This window comes from Silene latifolia, chromosome 8, assembly GCF_048544455.1.
Source record: "Silene latifolia isolate original U9 population chromosome 8, ASM4854445v1, whole genome shotgun sequence".
Classification (NCBI taxonomy): Eukaryota; Viridiplantae; Streptophyta; class Magnoliopsida; order Caryophyllales; family Caryophyllaceae; genus Silene; species Silene latifolia.
This window is the reverse complement of record NC_133533.1, coordinates 8,578,071-8,597,731: the sequence shown is the minus strand read 5'-3', so window position 1 is coordinate 8,597,731 and position 19,661 is coordinate 8,578,071. Positions and strand designations below refer to the sequence as shown.

The 19,661-nt window shown below is 36.8% G+C and overlaps 2 protein-coding genes across 8 annotated transcripts; both read right to left on the bottom strand.

Moving 5' to 3' along the window:
• Nucleotides 1-1,612: 1,612 nt before the first annotated feature.
• LOC141596282 (uncharacterized) lies at nucleotides 1,613-8,100 on the bottom strand. 6 transcript variants are annotated; one of them, XM_074416388.1, is made up of 11 exons: nucleotides 7,933-8,100; nucleotides 6,310-6,404; nucleotides 5,621-5,728; nucleotides 3,740-3,892; nucleotides 3,417-3,467; nucleotides 3,130-3,173; nucleotides 2,730-2,817; nucleotides 2,609-2,648; nucleotides 2,228-2,271; nucleotides 1,977-2,133; nucleotides 1,613-1,877 (listed from the first exon to the last, which is right to left on the bottom strand). In XM_074416388.1, exons 3-10 carry the CDS (start codon nucleotides 5,684-5,686, stop codon nucleotides 2,077-2,079), a joined length of 543 nt encoding a protein of 180 aa, XP_074272489.1. In that variant the 5' UTR covers nucleotides 5,687-5,728; nucleotides 6,310-6,404; nucleotides 7,933-8,100; the 3' UTR covers nucleotides 1,613-1,877; nucleotides 1,977-2,076. The 6 variants fall into 6 exon arrangements, with proteins under 6 accessions (XP_074272489.1, XP_074272490.1, XP_074272492.1 ...); XM_074416389.1 differs by having other exon boundaries at nucleotides 6,332-6,404; XM_074416391.1 differs by having other exon boundaries at nucleotides 6,332-6,404; nucleotides 7,967-8,100.
• Nucleotides 8,101-14,198: 6,098 nt separating this feature from the next.
• Nucleotides 14,199-17,576, bottom strand: LOC141596281 (DNA-3-methyladenine glycosylase-like). Of its 2 annotated transcripts, XM_074416385.1 has the most exons (3): nucleotides 16,481-17,522; nucleotides 16,386-16,438; nucleotides 14,199-14,533 (listed from the first exon to the last, which is right to left on the bottom strand). In XM_074416385.1, exons 1-3 carry the CDS (start codon nucleotides 17,486-17,488, stop codon nucleotides 14,509-14,511), a joined length of 1,086 nt encoding a protein of 361 aa, XP_074272486.1. In that variant the 5' UTR covers nucleotides 17,489-17,522; the 3' UTR covers nucleotides 14,199-14,508. The 2 variants fall into 2 exon arrangements, with proteins under 2 accessions (XP_074272486.1, XP_074272487.1); XM_074416386.1 differs by having other exon boundaries at nucleotides 16,386-17,576.
• Between the last annotated feature and the right edge of the window lie 2,085 nt (nucleotides 17,577-19,661).

Sequence of the window (19,661 nt, the reverse complement as noted above, 5' to 3'; positions counted from 1 at the left end):
TCATACTAATCGCTCTTCTTCCCTTAGCCCTCCTTACCCCTTCTCTTCCTTCTCCTTTTCCCAAACCTTCCTCACCCTCTACTTCGTCATCCTCTTTATCTCTCTCTTTTCTCTTCAACACTGTCACATCCTAAGCCACCTTCTCTTTTTCAATCTCGTAGTCCTCCTCCCTTTTCCCCTTTCTCTTTCCCTATACCTCGTAGTCCTCCTCCTCTGATTTTCCCTTACCCTCTTTCTCATCCTCCATCCCTTTCCCCTTCCTTCTCCCTTATACATTCCATTTCCTCTCCTCCTCCACTTGCTCTCATATTACTACTCCTTCAATTTTTTCTCGTATTACTCCTCCATATATTCCCCTTTCTCCTCTCTCACCCTTCATCTTTTTCTTTCCTCTTATCGTTTACAATCTTCTATTTCCCTCTCCCTACCTCCTATTCTTCCCTCTTGTTCTCTTCGTCGACCTTCGTCCCATTCCCCTTTCCCCTCCCCCTTCCTCTTCTCCTCCTACTATTTGTCCTACTCCCCTTTGCCCTTCCTCCTCTTCCCCGCATTCCCCTCGTTCTATTCCTTCCCCCTTTTTTTTCTCTTTAACGTTACGCCTCTTAATCCTCATCCCTCTTCTCATCCTCCTTATCCCCTTTTTTATTCCTTCTCCCCCTTCTATTTTAATGTCTCCGTGCCTCCCCTTATGTCTAGTCTCTCTATGCTTATTTGAAGAAAATGACATCCTAATTACGATTGCCTCTATTAACTGACATACTAATGAAAACAAAATTCGATACATTTAATAAATTCTATTTTCTAAGTGTAGTTCTTTTACAATTTTTAAAATTTCTCATTATAACCATTTCTCTTCCTATTACTACTACTCCTCCGCCCTATTCTCCTTATATACTCACCATTTTCCTCTTACTCCCTTCATCATCCTCTTGTTTCCTCATACCTCTCCCCCTCTTCCTTCACATTGAGCTACGAGCACGTGAGAATAATGCAAAAAAATTTCTTATGCAGATTATTTATAGATAATTCATAATTTTTTTTTGTGAAAAGCAACATATACAATGCATGAAACGGAGACGACCACTATTAGTGACTACAGTAACCAATTGGAGTAAAGAGGGTGTTTATATTTCACTTCAAGTTGCAAGGTTTTTTAATGTATCACACTTCTTTACCATCCTAAGATTGGAGACATTCTGGTTAGTCAGGTTGGGTTTGGTTCGAGTCATATCAAGTTCAGGTCATATAATGTCAGCCTACCCTTTTAGGGTCGAGTTGAGTTCAGGCCGGGTCAAAATGATATTTCGGGTCGGGTCATATCAAGTTCTAGTTTTGGTGGAGTCACTAAGATCGAGTCATAATTGTCAGCTTTGATGGAGTCATAATTGTGAGCTTTACCTATGCACAAATAGGAATATAGGATGTAATGAACAAAGACGTGTGAGACTAACAATATAACTTGAGTTGGTCTCACACATAAAGTCATCTCATCCTCAGCTTACTTATAAGTAATACTCCGTATATCCGATAGGCTCGTTGCCACAAACTTTAAAATTATCTCACATTTGATTTTGGACAAATTTGACAAAGTTCATAAACAAGTGCCATGTGATATGTTATCATAACATTGCTGCCGATAAGAAAATCAATTCAGCGTTCTCACAATTTTCTCCATAAAACAATAATCTCAATGTTTGGCAGCTAACATGTCACTAAAATACTTGACATAAGCTATACTGGTTTTTCTAATGTCTGGATCAAACATGATCAAAAACTGTGACCATCATTGACACGGAGAGAAACATCAGGGACTAACTGTTGGACTTCCGGACTCGCTCTCACATGCCTTCCTTTTCCGCGTTTCACCACATGGTGGCCTGAGTGAATGAATCAATTTAATATGAATCATGAAAGATAAATTCTCGTCCCAACAGATAAAAATCTATTTCCATGGCAATAAGAGGGTAGAACAGTACCCTAGGTGGAGCGTAACATCTGAATCTTCTTTCTCAAATTCACCGCTAGCTAAAGCAACAACTTTGTCAGGAGAAACCTTTCTCTTTATGGGATAGTATTCTAGATACATCTCCTCGATTTCTCGATTGGTGTCACAAAGCCTTGAAGTTTTGCCACCTGCAATACCCCAAAATTTCTAAATACTTGGATCTATTTCGCTAAACCACACTTAATTTGTGTGCAAGATGAGATAATAAATGAACTTAATCACCTGTCTGTGTAAGCTCTCATTCTCCAGCAATGCCTTTTGTTCCTAGATAAAGCAGAGTAATCATGAAAGAGCGACGTTTAGTAAACTGAACATAAATGACTGGCTTGAATCTAACGTACATGTACTGCATTTGGACCTCCAACACTGACCAGCCACTTAAACACATAACCTAGTTGAACTTCAAGCAATCATGTGGCATAATATTAAACAAGTGGATGCGTAGCTATGGTGAACCTAGAATTGGTTCCCAGTGAACAACTATATTTTATCCCTTTCTAACCATTACGTAAGAAAATTTCAATTTTCAGTTGCCTGTATCTTCTTCAAAAATATCCAGTGATCATACATGTGAAGCACTCACGAGTGAGTATATGACGTACTGTAAGCGTGAGAGCTCCAGCTGCTCCATCAATAACTGGTCCTGCATCAGTTAAAACCAAAATTATTGTCGGTATCTCTCTACTCAAAAAGACAACCTAAGATGTACGCAAGTTACAATCACCTTCTTTGCCTTCACAGATGATAATTGTTTTTCTAGCTGTCGAAGATCTTTTAAGCTAAAGCCTGACAATTCCTTACTCTGTAGCCTTCTGTGAATGATTCAGAATTTCTGAGTTGAGACAAAAAGTGGTATTTTTTCATAGTCCATTCTAAAAAAAAAATAAAGGTTAAGTAATACCCCCTCCTATTCCAGATAATCGTCCCATTGTCCATTTTCGTCTAGTCGGGTAACTGTCCCATTGTCTATTTTTGGTAAGTGTTATGTGGTCCAAATTCAATTCCATTTCCGTCTATTCACATAACTGTCCCATTGTCCGTTTTGTATGGTCTAAACTCACTTTCTTAATTCTTGCGTCATTTTCACAATGGGACGGTTATGTAGAATAGGAGGGAGTATATACATTTGTCCCATCTGGAGCTTTGTTATCTCTTTTGCTTCCTCAACCTGTAATCACAGCAAAGCATTTCTCAGGTTAAAGCTGCGCTTTTAAATTATCAACCCATCCCTATTAGAGTTCCATGGAAAATCAAATTTCAGTAGAGCACCTCATCCAAACGCGAATTTCCAGATAAAATAATGTCAGCTGATTTCCGTGCGTTACGGTCCTCGACAGACTTCTTTTCATGTTGCATACAACAAAGCATGGCATATGAAGTATGGATACAATGAGCATGAAATTTGGCGAACCTGTGAGCAGTAGTCATCTATCTCCTCTTCTTTCTGCTGACACAATTCATCCTACAGAAAAGGAATAGTTACATAAAATGATCAGAAATAGCAAACAAAATAGCAGCCACAAAGTGATACTTAAACCGCTAATTCATTCATTTTGCTCTCAAATTATGATTTCCTTAATGCACGTGGCTTTGTCCCAAATAATAGATAAATACACAGGGAGTATTTATGAGAACGATGACAAATATTATATAGGGATGTTGGCATGCTGTTCAGTAAGTGATGATCATTTCAACGTCCGTCAAAGCACACTACAGAGTTAAAGAGGAATGAACCTGAGTTGGCTTTGGAGACGGAAATGTAGCAAATCCTCGCCTAAGCTTAATACCATTTCCTCCTAAATTAGCAATGCCAGAGAAGCCAGAAGTATCAACATTCAGCCATGCCTCCCAAGTAGGATCCTCTCCAGTAAAGAGGGCATGAAGTACCTGCATAGAGATGTACACACAAGGAAAAAAAATACTATCAAGCTCAAGATACAAGATCTCTACTTCCGGCAGTGCAATATCATACTTGTGTAGTTCCTTCTAAATCTACTCTAGCAGCAAAGAGGCCCGATGGTTGAAAAGTCCTCCGATGCCAAACCCAAAAAGTAACATCAATCACGTCAGTCCCGAAATTGTAATGTGAAATGCGTGTTTAAGGACTGTAGATGCAGCCAAAAAATCAAAGTAATCTTAAGTTAGACCTTAGCCTTATGTGACCATTTTCAAGTGAGAGTCGATGATCAATGTATTGACGAGTATTAGTCTCGATATACTCCATGCAATATACATACTCATACTCCCTTTGTTCTAATCGTTTGTTTACCTCTTTAATTCTTTGTGAGGGGTATTATAAACAAAGGAAAACAAATAATTGAGACGGAGGGAGAGAGTACATTCATACCCTGGATCACGAGTACAGACATTTAAATTCAAAAAATGGTTGAATAAAAGCCAAGTCATTTTAGACCTAAAATTTGACATTTTTTCATAAAATAGTCGTGTCCGACACTTGTATCCGCACACGTGTCCGACCCTTCAAGCCGAGTCGGAGTAACATAGGCTCACCCAAGTCTAAAAAGGCTCTCTTCTCATTTTCCTGGCTAAAGGTTTAGGTGGAGTGTGTCTATCTTTTCGATTATCTTTATGCTACTCTTGTGTCACATGTTCATTGAATAGAAAACGGTGCACCCAAGAGTAAAGAGCACAGCAGGAAATAATAGAAAATGTTCACTACAAAATCTGAAAACTATGATGATTCTAAGATGAAAATAAGCAAATAATCAAACCCGAGGAGTTACTCAAATTAATTTACTTGGCTACCAACATATATCTTGGAAATTTGTGTATTTTCTGCCCTAGTTTCCTACATATGTAATGTAATGTATGGACTTGAAAAAGTGTAGTCAACACATTTACCTCTTTGATATAGCGGATTATAATATGACTATGAGAGTCTGTGTTGGTTTAAGCTAATAAATTGATCAGTTGAACGATTTTGTTGTGTTGTTGATTGAAGAATGTAGGTGGTTTCTTGTAAATTGCCAAGTGTTGTTGATCAAAGAATTGCTAAGTAGTGTTGCGTTGTTGATCAAAGAATGTAGGTGGTTTCTGCCAAACCAATTTCTCACTTAACAACCCTACTAAGCTCATATCCTACTTTTGTACCTCGACCAAATCGAACTTATGTAGCATCACTACTGTAGTTTATGTTGTCAATAACTCTATATCACTTGATGTACCTTGTTCTTAATTCAATACCGCTAATATTCAACCTTCATCTTCTATATGGAATAAAACAATTAATGTCCATTATTTAAAATCTCTAATCACCACATTGTGCTCAGAAAATACAATTCCCAACAACTCGGAACCTCTTATACTTGTTAATCCCACCACCCTGCCAAATTAAACCCCCGTAGCAACGAAACCTAAATTAATTTGCCATCTACAAAGAAACTAAATCATCAACCGAAAACTAAACATCAAAAACAAACAACATTAAAGTTGGTGGTTCAGCCATGTCTAACCTCCATGGATATATACAACAAAAAGGTTGGATGTCTTACAACAAATGGTGTATTCTTACCACCAAAACAAGCAAAGACTGTATTTTTAAATAACCAATAAAGGATTTCATCAAGAAGTTCACTTAAAGGTTGGATGTCTAACCTGCATTCCTTGCTTGTTCTTGAAACCCTGGATCTCCTTCTTGCACATTTTGAGGTACTTAAACATCAATATTGGGCCTCTTTTTGGTTGCACTACATTCCTCTTGAGCTGCAGTGACACACTTGATATCGGACCAACTGAACTAAACGACGACCATAACAATGACTCTTAACACTTACCAAGGCTTTGTCTTTTTAACTTAATATTCACAAACTGAATAGATTAATGGTCATAATTGACATAGTCAAAGCAGCAGACAAATGTCATTTTCCTTGTTGGAGTTTAGACATTTTGCTAAGTAAGAGAGCGTCTGTTGTAACACCTTCTTAAAGAATCCTGACGGATTTTGAACTTGATAATGAATATCACTACTCTCAGAACAACTAAGGGACCTTACATCTGCAGCCTGCAAGTCTGCTAAATACCAAAGAAGACTCATGCAGTAGCACAAAGCAAAAGAACGATTAGAGAAAAAGCGTATATCTGAACCAAGTTTGTGAGTCCAGTCATTGAAGTCAAAAGAAAGAGAAAAATGAAGAAGAGACAGAGAAGTGAAAAGACAACTTAAACATACCTCAACATGGAAATCGTGAAATTTGAAATTAGATAGCATATAGAAGAGGAGAAATTATAACCAAGAATCACTTAAACACCCCTAAAAGTAAAAAACATGTGTAATTCGCAATGACCTATTCTCAAGCAGTAGCGCACCTGCCTCAGCCCTTCTTTTAGTCTCTTAGTCGACGTCTTATCAAGTCATGACCATTGCTCACCATAAGAGGCCCTATAAGAAGAAAATAAACTATATATAGATCAAATATCATCATAGAAATAGCGTACAGGATTATAAATGTGAAACTCCACTAAATCGTATAATAAAAAATTGAGAAACTGATTATAAATCATGTCACAAAACGATAAAGTATGAAATAACTGGACCAATTTCATTAATTGAATGGAAACTTGAAGCTAATAAATAAATGAAAGAACAACATCTTCTACAGCAAAAGATTCCACTTTAAGCACTTAAATTTCCATTAAATTGCCTATAATAATATAACCCACAATTGCTCCTAATCATAAAATGAAAGATCACGGTTGTATTAAACTTAACAAAGACCTCATCAACCAAGCGGCAATCACATAAAATCAGTAGTTATTGTGTAAGACCGGCTGTAATAACAATTAGTCTCAACTTTAGACGGATAGTGTCCGTCTAAAGTGAGATTTTGTGCTTTAAGCCTTTAATTAATGAATGTTTAACCAATAAAAAGCCCGAAACTATACCGTAAGACAATCTTATTCAATAGTATTGTGTAAGACCAACCGTAATAAACGAGCGTTTAACCAATAAAAGACGGTCTAATTCTATAGTAATTTCTGCATAAACAGGTAAACAACAGTCATCTTCAAATTGAGAAAAATTCCAAAAAAAAAAGGAATTAAATAAGAACCCGGATCATCAAACCTGCGAAATATTAACGGGGAATCATTATTAGAATTTTGATTAAATTGCAAAAAAAGCGACCATATCCAAAGTAACTTGAAATTTGTGTTTCTTCGTTATTAAGGAAAATTGATAGAAATGTACAGAAATTTAAAAGGTTGGTTTATTGGAAAATGGAAATGATTAAAGAAATGGGAAGCAAGTTGATGAAGCATGTGAAATTATGATCTTCATTGGACAGTTTTGAGCTGTGGGATGGATTGAGAATGAATATCCATTGTCCCCATCATGTTCATAAAATATTGAAAAAAGAAAGAGTTATAAAGACAAGACCAACAACCCAATTTTTCTATCTAGTTTCTCGCCTAATTCAACTACAACACCGGAAATAACAATTAATCGGATTATACTGAATAAAGAACCTATGTGACTACGGAAGGGGAAATGAACAAACACTAATTTGTAAGGATCGCCTAATTAAAGTACAACAATGTAAATAACAATTAAACAATGTGACCAAGGAAGGGGAAATCAACAAGCCCTAATTTTTAAGGATCGTAATTAAACTACAAAAATATTCAGTTAAGACAAAACCAAATATTCAGGAACGATAATGATAACACTTAACAGTAATAAGAATAACTAATAACAAAACAATGCGATCTTAAGAAAATAGCAATAATAACAACAATAACAGTAGAAACAAATCGAACCGGCTACAACCAACAACAAAACCATGAGATTTTCAGCAATGGCCATCCCAAAAAAACAGTCCCAGATCCGAGTAGCAACAAAAAAACCACAGGAATACAGTAATAATAGTGAAAAACGGAAAAAAAGAAAGAGTTGTAAAGGGAAAACCAACATATACAATAACCAGCAGAGAGGACGATGACCACCTCGAGGTATGCGCAGCAACAAGTTTAGGCGACCAAACAGGAGGAAAAGGGAGAGAGGTGAAGGAAAGGGTGGGAGGAAAAGGAGAAAAAGTAGAGTATGTTGGAATAAAAAAGGAGTGGCTGTGAAGGGAAGAAAGGAAAAACGAGAAACCAAAACCAAACCCGCCAAAAGTCACCCATTGCATATTACTATTCATTCTCCAAGTTACTATTCATTAGTGAATAGTAACTTGTTGCTTGGACATTTAAGGTAAGGTAAGGATTTTTGTACATTTTCTTATTACTCTCTATTATAATTATAATGTTGCTTACAATTAATGACACTAAGAGAGTTGCTATTACAAATGTCAAGTGGCACGTGCGAGCTATTATGACACCGGAAATGAATAAAGCTGACGGAATCCGGCCTAAAAGTAGTGTTTTGCAACTTTTTTGTTTTTAAAGGTTGCGTTTTACAATCTTTGTTTTTAAAGGTAGTGTTTCGCAAAGAGTTTTTTTTAAAGGTTGTGTTTCACAAAAAATCCAATGTATTATAAAATAGTAGTGATTTACATATCAATGATTGAAACAAATTGATTGTTTGATTCCTTCTTTTTAGACATTTGGTAGAATTAGTCTCTAAAATGGTTAATATTAAACTCATAATGTACAGTGTAATAGAATTAAGCGTGCAGAATTAAAAAGAGATATTTTAATAAAAAAAATAAACAGATGATTTAGCGAAATAGAACGTCATTATTTTTAGGAAAATGATAAATACAACCCTTAGGAATATATTTAAGAAGCTAAAAAGAGGAAACAAATACTTAGGGGTAGTTTGGTTACCCAACATAAAACAGAAGAATTGCAATTCATGTGATTTGTAAAATTGGTGGGTTGTTTGTTTATCCCAAATCACATGAATTGAAGTTCCATAGGAACTCTAATTCCTCTATAATAGGGGAAGTTGCTTACGTAGATCCTCCTAGATAAGTGGGAATTCCTATGGAATTCACTTCCCACATTCCAATCAAACACTTTTTTTCCACTTCACATGAATTGATTAATGTATATTTGGTTCTTAATTCTAAAATTAATATCAAATTTGAAAGATATTTAATACTCGGACGATATTTATCACTATCCTTGTAATTATGAGCCAAAATAGGGTTGGTCAAATTGGGTGACCTAGTAAGCATAGGTCAAAAAGTCAACCATGTTCACTTGTTATTTGTTGATGTGGAAAAGCTTTAATAACATGTTAAGAATCTTAAGATGCCCACCACACACAAGTATACAAGCTTTGCGTAATATAGTCGAGCTATGAGCAAGTCAAGCATATCGGCATCTATATACATTATTGGAAACTTTCACATGGTTTGATTGATTGTCTAAAAAGCGCCCTTCATACCAAACCAGGAAAAAGCCTACAAAGCTGGTGCAGGTGACATATGTCATACCTCTAGTGGGGATTAGATTTCATATCGTTTTTTAGGTTTTTTTTTATAATTAGTACCTTTGTAGTATACGGTTTTAAGAAGTACTACCAAAATAATTTTCGTTTAAAAACTATTACCTGTAAATTTGATTTTTTTTTAAAAACACTCTCAAATCTCATCTAAACCCAATAAAACACAATTTCAACCGTTTATTTTTGAATTTTCATCTTAAGTGATAAATTTTATCTCTTTAACATTACCAACACTATATTTGTCAATCATTTTTGGGCGCAATCATTTTAACTTACTTCATCTAATTCACCTATCTAACTTTACAACTTAAGATGTAAATTCAAAAATAAATGGTGAGATTTTGTTTTATTGGGTTTGGATGAGATTTGGTAGTGTTTTTAAAAAAAATCAAACTAATTGGTAGTAATTTTTAAAACAATTTATTTTGGTAGTAGTTCTAAAACCGTGTAATACCGCGGTAGTAGTTATCAAAAAACTTTTTTTAAAAATCGAGCTTATGTACTGTGGGAAATATGTACAAGAAATTAGTGTCTGTAGTTGAGTTCATGGTTTACGTTTTGGTTCTTGTGGTTAAAAAATTCGAAATAAGATAAAACAACCCCATTTCTTATAAGGCTCAAATCCTATAAATTCAGTTCAGATGTAGATCTATTAATTCAGTTTAAATTCAAATCCTATAAATTTAGTTTAGAAAAATTTAGATTATATTTCATCTCAGATCCTAATAAGTTAACTTCATAAATTTAGTTCAAATGCTATAAATTCAGTTCATAAAAATTCAAAAATTTGAATTTCAAAAGAACACGACCTTTTTATAAACTTGTTGAATTATGAATTGTGACACTAGATATTTCTTTCGGTGATTATAAGCTCCATGGCCCTCACATTGTCTAGTCCTCCGTATTCATGAGACGCAAGACTTAGTGTAACTCGATACATAGCTCTATGTATTATGTAACCAACATCCTTCTTTCTAAATTTTCTATAAAGTGTGAGGTAACTCTGAATAATTATTAAAGGTTAATGGACCATTTTATTTTAAATCGCTAATTTATTAATTTTCGTTAATCCCATGTGCTTAAGGTGGTCATCCAACTAGAATCGAAACCATCCAAAAAAGAGCAGTTGAGGGTAGCATGGCTGTAATGTGCATAAATTCTTTTATCATATCATATAACAACAATATTCTCGAGAAAAGGAGACATTCTTTATGCCACTGCATCACATTAAAAATCAAGATCTCTACCAGAAATTCCAGGAAAAAAAGCATTAAACACCAAGATTATGACATGGCAGTGGGAATGTAACTAATATTGATACTCTCAACATACCATACTAACTGATATTTTTAAGAATAAAGGGTAAAAATAGGGGTAAAGAGGGGAAAAAAATAGGTAAGGTATGTAATTGTGGGTTGATAGGTGGAATATGGTGTAAATATCAAAAGGGTATAACGATAACTTCGTAATGTTGTGGGTCAAATAAGGAATGTTACCATTGGTATGGTACGGCCGTATTAGGTAAGTGTTACCATTGATCTGGTATGGGGTAGTATGATTCTATTTCTATTTTTATTTTTATTTTATTTTATTTATTTTTCTGATAACAATGAACCTTCATATATAAAACATTAAAACGACACTACATACCATTCCTTATATACTCCCTACATACCACACTAATAGTAACATTGACTTTTTCACACTTGTCGAGACACGTTTTGCGACTTGAATATATTAAAAATTATAAAAATTTGATATTCTTATACTCCCTCCGTACCACACCAAAGGTAACGTAGAGAAAAAATGGAGTATTTAAGAAAAGGTGGAAAAAGTAAGGGTAAAGAAGGAAATAATAGGTGAGTATGTAATTGTGGGTTGGTATGTGGGATATATAATGATATTTTGTGTAAATATCAAATGGGTATAAGGATAACTTGGTAATGTTGTGGGCCAAATGAGGAATGTTACCTTTGGTATGGTACGTCCGTTTATAGTAAGCGTTACCTTTGGTCTGGTACGGAGGGAGTAACATTCATGACAATAAATCACACAAGATCTCACATGACTATATTTTGTCTTATAGATTAAGAATAATATCGAAAATTTCCTACGAGCATGAATAATGCCAAGATTTTCAATGTTACCATTAGTGTGGTATGAAGGGAGTACTAATGAGCTAAAATGCAAACATCGGGTAGATTTCCAACCAACCGAGCTAAAATTACAAACTGGCGAAATTGGAACAGAAAGTCGTCAAACTGAATAAAGGTGAGCCTCCTTCCTCTTAGTCCTCGGAGCTACTGCAAAAGTCTCAGTAGACCAAGCCATACAACCTCGGTCAAGAATATTATTCACTTTCTGACTGCATTTCTTGCTTGAATGCTCTTTTACCGTTACAATTTAAACTAAACCGTACAAACTTTGCTAACCTGAAAAGAGTCTTTCTGCTAATCTTTATACGACACAATTTAAAATACCGTTCATTTAACACTAATAAAAATATTAATTAATTAGATACTCCTATTTAGTAGTAGTAGTAGTACTATAGCAGCAATCATTGCAGAAAGTGTGATGACACTGGGCCACTGGCCCACTGCCGACAGAATTTTGGCCCAATGTTTGTCCTGGATCTTGGTTGGTCCGTAATCCGTATGGCCCCATTCAAAATTAATGTTCACACATTTTGCTCAAGGGGTGATGTGGTGGAATCAGGAGGGTTGGTAGTAGTCGAAAATGGATCATCTCCATTTATTTCTCTCTATTTTCTCTCCATTTCTTCTCTTAAACTCATTTAATAATATTTTTCCCACCAAATTTCATTATCCCTTTATTTTTACCCATAAATTTTGAGCAGTTCGATTATGCCAGAATACAATCTGGACCACCGAAAAGAAATGGCCTCTCCATTTCTTTTTAGGAAATGGAGAGAAACTCTCCTCGTAGTAGTCGACTAGTCGACGCCTACTAAAGATGACAAAAATCACAAGATTTCTTCCAATTTTGGGGTTCTATTTCTTGTGAAGTTATGGTCGGTCATTTAATACGGTTTCGGCACAATTTTATCTTAGATCGTTTAAAAATTGCATCAACTGCCTGTTAGTGACACAATTTTCATCTTAGATTATTTGAAAATTGTCTGTTAGTGTTGCTAATATAAGGATAAATTGCGTACATCCAATCTAGAGTTGGCAAATAATGACACGACATGAACCGAACACGAAATTAACGGGTTTGGGTTGAGACTTAATGACCCATTTATGTAAATGGGTCGACACGAACACGAAACTATACGAAATTTAATTGGGTCGGGTCTGGATTGAAGGGTTCATGACCCATTTACATGTAACATGAACACGAACCCATCACGACCCGATCTGTTTGCAGGTGTGATCCAATCTCCCCTTAAGCCTTAGCCAACAATTTGCAGGATTGTTGGAGGCATTATTCCAATAAGACACTGGGGCAATGTCGTTACTGTTTAGTTATCGCCACATCTTTTCTAAGACCCCGTTACTTCAGACTTACTTTCCGTTCAGTTAATTTCGTTTTTATTATAAAGTTTATTTTATAAATTCAGTTTAGTTCAGCTTAAGAGTTTCCGTCAAAAAAATTGAGGCTCAACTCCACCATTGTAAATCGAACATCCTACATAAAATAGGATCGAAGCGATTCAAGAAATGAATGATTGATTTCACCAGAAAGACATGACATAAGAGAATAGGGTATGAAAGAAACAAGTCCCCCAATAGAGGGGAACTCTCTTGGAACCATTCCCCCTCCACTTTAATGCTCTTCTGTAACATTATATGGAGTATCTCATACACCACACTTTCTCAATCCGAGTCTCTTCACTCGAGCCAGCATAAAGATCACTGATCTGACATGAAACGAGATTAAGGAATAGTCGAGAAAAGTAACTGATTCAAAAAAAAAACGCACTCCTGGCCAAGCAAAACAAGCAAGCATACAAGAAATCGACGAGACAACAAAGTGCTGTTTAACTCAAAGGGGAACGAATCAAGGATCAGTAGTCAGATAAAGCATAGGCCTACAACAAACGGAATCTGAAACCGCTCATCACATAAGCAACATTACCCGGTGCCTTTAAGGAGTAGGATAAAAAATGCATCAGACGTCCGCTATTTCATCACTAAAAGAAGACTATGCCAAACATGTAGACGAAAAAAATGTTACACAGGCAAACTCGCTCCCTTTCTCTCAAACCCATCAAACACAACGCGTTAGCGGTGGGCATCCTCCTTTTGGCACCTCTCATTCAGCTTTAGTTATGTTGCAAATGAAGTGTTAGGAACTTGGGATTATATGCTTTTGGTAAATCGGGTATCAAAAGAAATCACAAATTAAGGCAGACAGTGCCTTATTTGGGTGCCGCAGTACAAAGCCATGATCAGAAATCAGAATGCTCAAAACTGCTTGTGGTTCAAACTTTGATAAGAGTTCGGCCTTTACCACTTGGTCGCATGATATGTACATAAACACACAAAGCCGGGTGTAATTGAGGCTTATGTAAAAAGCCGTGTGATGGAAAATATTTGCCGCTAGAAGTTTCAGTAGAATATTGCTCTTTAGCCCAAATATAGCCTTTATTACTCTACCAGAACCTTTTACTGAAGCAAGGATAACTCTAGAGTCTCGGCATGTTCATTCACGTAGGTTAACGAGTTACGGTCACCCATTAAATGAAGACCTAATAGAAGTTAGCAAGGATCACTCACAGCTGAAAGTAGAAAAGGGAAAAGGAAAGATAATTCGAACAGCTAAGGGTAAACAATTCGTATAAGAGTATAAGCACAAAAGGATAAACCTTCTGCACACATTATCATCCATCCAACAACACTTTAAAACGAAGTTTGACAGATTAGAGTATCTAATTAACCTAACGAATGTTCTTTCGTACAATTCTGTCCGCCTTAAACAGAGAATAAAATGGATTCTAGTAAGATAAATGGTACAGGGCACTAGTTCTGATCTAGCTAAAAAACGTCGAGATACAGAAAATAATACCTATATGAGGCAAAGGCCTTCAACGGAATCGAATGCTTAATTACAGGTCTTGATCGGAGAAGCCTCAATTCAACTGAGCGTAATTTGAACTGCAACAAATGGAAATAATTAGATGCCAAGAGTTGAGATAAAGATGCAAATAACTGATCCTAGAGCATAACATAAGGTCAAAGTTTCCACATCACTAAAACAAAGATCAACTGTCCAATTTGAAAGGGCTAAATTCAAGCCCGGTCTAAAGTCATCACTAGAAATGAACGTAGAACAAATAATCCTAGTTCCACATTGTGATATGTACAGTTCGATCTCTAATGTGTAATTGGTAGGCTATGTTATGATGAAACTCAAACCGGGACCTCAGAATCAGTCATTGCAGTCTTATATCGGTCGTTGTGCTATAAATGTGTGTGAGACATGTCATCAAATGCAGCCACCGTAACCTTTTAAACCTTTATAGATCGATCTTGATGGGTAGAGCGACCTAGATTCAAACCACAACAAACATTGGGTAATCCAGATTGGATACTGTATAAACACAATCGCATTTTCACACAGCAAATATGGAAGTGATAGTAGCAATGAATACAAAACTAACACCTTACGACACCCAAAAAAACTTGCAAAAAACAATTTGAAGCATTACAAAACTAAGATAAGATCGAGACCCAAAAATTACACTTCTACAAAAATGTCGATACTTAAAAGCATGAGAGACGAGGAAAAACCCAACTCATATTTTGGAAATCGTAAATTTAACATCATCTTATCATATGAGTAATTGGAATTACGGGGTGTTCGTAAAGTGGCCAAAACCATCAAACCGGATCGACCTAGAAACATGGTGACCGGTATTCGGGTCCACAGAAACATGGTGACCGTTCACCGGTCTGGTCCAAGCTCAAAAAAACCTCGAATTACCTTTTCTAGCAGAACCGGCCGGTCCAAACCCGGAACTGGATAAAAGAGGTTCCAACCTGTTTTGAGTCCCTACATAACCAGTCCGGATTTCAGTTCTGGGGGTAAGGGGTTGTCCGGTCTTCGGGTTCTTCCGGTCCGGTCCGGCATTATGTACATATGACACGAAAACATCAGCGCCCACTAAAATAATGTGGGACGCTTCCAGACCCTTGTTTCACGGACAATATTCATATGTGTGCTTTTACAGAGGTAGGTGTCCTAACAAGAAGAAAAACAGCCAATGACCGACTGAATTTTCTAAAAAACTGTTTCAAAGAACCAGGCTAAGAACACATAGTAGAGACCGATTTTGGACTCTAATTAACTGTAAAATGAAAGGAGTAATTTCCATCACATCCCTTTGGTGCCGACCTTGCAACATTCAACACTAAGTATGATCAATGATCAATTACTACTTTACTAGAAGAACTTTATTTTCTTTTTTGTCCATTGAAACTACTACCTTTTTTCCGCAACAGCAATTCATGCTTCTAGAGTTCTAGGAAATTCTAGCTCTTTCTTCAAGTGGTTGGTCTATGACTTTAACAAAGCTAATATCGTTATCTTTTCAATGGTTCACTCGGATCATAAATCCATAAAATGTGAACATGTTTAATTAGGATCTCCAATTCATATTTCCAAAACATAACCCCATTGCCTCAAAGCACCCAGACTGTAAATGGTGTTGTAAAGGAACCAGAAGTAACTCACTGGCCGCTATATTATCAACACACACAGATTGTTTCAGATGACCTAATACTAAAAATGTCCCTATAATTCCATTGTATGACTACATCTTCGGAATAAAATCTCTACAATTGCATATTTGCATTCGATGACCTATACTTTGCGGGTAATCTAGAACCAACGAATATAGACTTTTTCCAACTCCGTAAAACTAGAGCTAACACACAAACAAGCATTCAGCTCAAGATACAGTATCATGATCAGCAAGTACATATTGAGCAAATGAAGGGTTCATACCCGACATTCATGATGCCATTAATAGGATCAATAAACTGCGACTGCAAATGATGTTGCCGTTGTTGCAGCTGCTGTTGTTGTTGAGGATGTTGCTGCTGCTGCTGTTGTTGCTGCGGATGTTGCCTCTGCAGCAGCTGTTGTTGTTGTTGTTGTTGTTGAGGATGTTGCCGCTGCTGCTGCTGTTGTTGCTCCTGCTGCGGCCCAGGCAACACCACCTGCAAGGGCCGTGGCACCCCCATCCCTACCGCCACCCCGGAGTTTCCCTCACCGGAAGAACCGGCACTAGCACTGGCCTTAGACTCGACTAACCGCCACATATACCAAGCACCAACAGACCTATACGGTCTCCACCTCTCACACAACTGTTCCATTTGCGAAGGCCGAGGTAATTCCTCCAACCCGTACAACAATTGAACACCTTTCCGAACCTGCAAATCATTCACAGGCAAAACATCCGGTCTATGCAACGAAAAAATCATAAACATATGAACCGACCATGAACCGATCCCATTAACCATAGTTAACATAGTAAACAAACTCTTATCATCTAACGAAAGTATCATTTTATCAGATAATACACCATTCACGTATTTCTTCGCTAAATCATGTAAATAACTCGATTTACGGGCCGATACGCCGATTTGGCGTAGATGGGAGGGGGATAGGGAGAGGACCGTAGACGGGAGGACGTTATCCGAACCGCCACAAAGTGAAACGAACCGGGAATAGATTGAGGTTCCGGCTTTGTAAGCGAGTTGTTGGTAGAGGATGGATTTGGTTAGGGCGAGGAATGGTGGTTGGAAGGCGTCGAAGGAAGGTGGTTGGTAGGTGGTTAGGAGTGGGGTTAGGGTTGGGTCGGAGGTTCGGAGGTGGGTTAGGGCCAGGGTTATTTCGTTTGGGTAGGATAAGGGTCGGGTTTGGGTTGGTGGGTTGGTTTGGGTGGCGGAGGAGGTTTGGGTGGCGGTTTGGGAAGGGGAGAGTTTGCGGAGTTTACGAGGGCGGGAGAGGAGCTTGGTTTGGGTTGGGGTTGGGTTAGGGTTGGCGGAGGTGGAAGGGGGGTTAGGGTCGGGAGGAGGGTTGGGGGTGGGTGGAGGGTTGGACATGGTGGTCGGGGATGGGAAAAAAAATTGAAGGAAAGGAAAGAGGGGGAGTTGAGTTTTTAATCAGTTTGTGAGTATAATGGATTGGATGAACTCTAGTTTTGGGAATTGGACTAGGGTGGAAATGAACCCAAATTCTTATTTGTGACGGGCATATCTGCTGCAGAAGTGCATGGTGTAGATTTACGACGGGTTAAGTATTAACTATGTGGAATAAATAAGAAGCAGATTGTCTAGAAAATAGCAATTTGGATAGTACTTGACCCGTCACAAGCTTGTAACATACTAATGTATATGTCCGTTACAAGGGAGACTTGTAGGGAAATTTTGATAGTACTTAACCTGTCACAAGTTTGTAACGTAGTAACGATTAATAGTACGAAGTATATGCTATGTATGGTCGTATGGAAGTGTTTGGTTTATAAAAGGGAAAGTGAATGGAAATAAGTAAGGGAACAAAATAGAGTATCTTTAATAATTATCTATCATCCACTTTCTCAATCACCATGTATCACTGTCGCCCCTACTATTGTGGCACTACCACCGCCCACCACAAAGGGACACTGGCGTCGACAACCGCACCTTTTGTCCCTGGACCACCTTCTTGTCTCGCCATTAGGGCCCCGAAAACTAATCAAAACCTATTATAATACTTAATGCTCTTACGTGATGCTCCATGTACCGTGATGTTGATATTGATTTAGTGAAAGTAAATACAATATCATATTATTTGTTTAGTGCTTGCTTTAATGACCTCATATTCTATGTTTTGTATTGTAATCACGTGAATTGTATTCAATGAACATTTAAACTCTCATTTACAGTAATATTTTTATTATTGTTATGTGATGTAGGTAATTGGTGAAATTGTAGGAGGTGTCCACAAGAGGAGTTGTGTTGTTGGTCCTGGCCGATGTTTAAGACAGGACATCGTGCAATAGTGGTGGAAAAGTAGTGAGGTTAAAGCTAAGGTGGGGAGGTCGTCGATAACCAAGTGGTCAGGCTTGGGTTGATAGTAGTGGGTAAAAGTGATGTCAGGTGAACGGGGAAAATATTTTGGGACGTCATAGGACCACACCATGGGGGTAAGGGGTATGTGTGTAAACGGAGTTGGGTTTAAGGGATGGGTAAATGGAAAAACTCTTTTGATCAAACAAACTCAGTCAAATGGTATTAATCATTTTATTTATCTTTCCCGGATGCCCTCAACCAAACATGTTTCATATATTTGCTCTAGTTGTTTAGAAATGTCTCATTTGTTTTGGCATAACAGGGAAGGTATTTTTTATTTTTTTTCATGATATCATTTAAAATAATGATACTATCCTTTTATTTTATTTTCAATTTTGTTGGTTTTTTAGTAACTTTATTATTTTTAAATTAGTTTTTAAGTATAATATGGAGTAGTTACTTATAATGGTTCCATGCAAAAAAAAATATGGTATTGCTTAGAATTACTTAATCAAATTATAATACACACACCTTTTTAAAATAATTCCATAAATATTGGAATAGTGACGACTGACGAGTGAAAAGAAGAAGAAAAACATACACAACTCTTATTAAAGTCTTCCTAACCTGTGTCTTTATGGCATATTTTAAAAAAACTGAACTACATATTAAACTTGTCGACCATATTTATTACTGTGAAATTGTAAACCATTAATTGATCATGAAATATTTAATTGTTAACCTGGCTCCCAAGTCCACACCCTATTTTAACTACAACACTTGCCTATAAGACAACAACAATACTTACATTGTCCAATATTTAAGGAGTTGAGGTGAATGTTTACAAAAATATTGATTGTACAACTCATATCAACAAAATGTATTTCACTGACTATACTTTGCAATAAGCATACTGTTAAGGAAACTCTGAACTCTTATGATAAGGACCTCTTATAAAGATTCTCAAGGCGAGTAATACAGACACGAAGATGCTTGTAATCTACCCTTGTTGTATGTGGGCTCTTATAGAGTTCGATGAACTCTCTTAAGTACCTACTTTAGTTTGCGAGACATTTAAGTGTTACAACTATATCCATCCTGCAATTATATGTCGATCCCAAAGACCGTGATTAACAAGAACTACAAAGTATAAGCGTTAATCGAGTTTAACAATATCTACTCGAAACAACTTAATCAACCATACTCCAATCTGAACCCGTCTCGA

What these genes read in the sequence shown, in the direction of transcription:
- LOC141596282 (XM_074416387.1), bottom strand. Translation starts at nt 5,686, where the DNA reads ATGTTTAAGTACCTCAAAATGTGCAAGAAGGAGATCCAGGGTTTCAAG. An exon ending in CATCTGTGAAGGCAAAGAAG is followed by an intron (nt 2,649 to 2,729) that starts GTGATTGTAACT and finishes TAACTGATGCAG; the next exon opens with GACCAGTTATTGATGGAGCA. An exon ending in ATGAGAGCTTACACAGACAG is followed by an intron (nt 2,134 to 2,227) that starts GTGATTAAGTTC and finishes GGGGTATTGCAG; the next exon opens with GTGGCAAAACTTCAAGGCTT.
- LOC141596281 (XM_074416386.1), bottom strand. Translation starts at nt 17,488, where the DNA reads ATGTCCAACCCTCCACCCACCCCCAACCCTCCTCCCGACCCTAACCCC. An exon ending in AATGGCATCATGAATGTCGG is followed by an intron (nt 14,534 to 16,385) that starts GTATGAACCCTT and finishes CATTTGTTGCAG; the next exon opens with TTCAAATTACGCTCAGTTGA.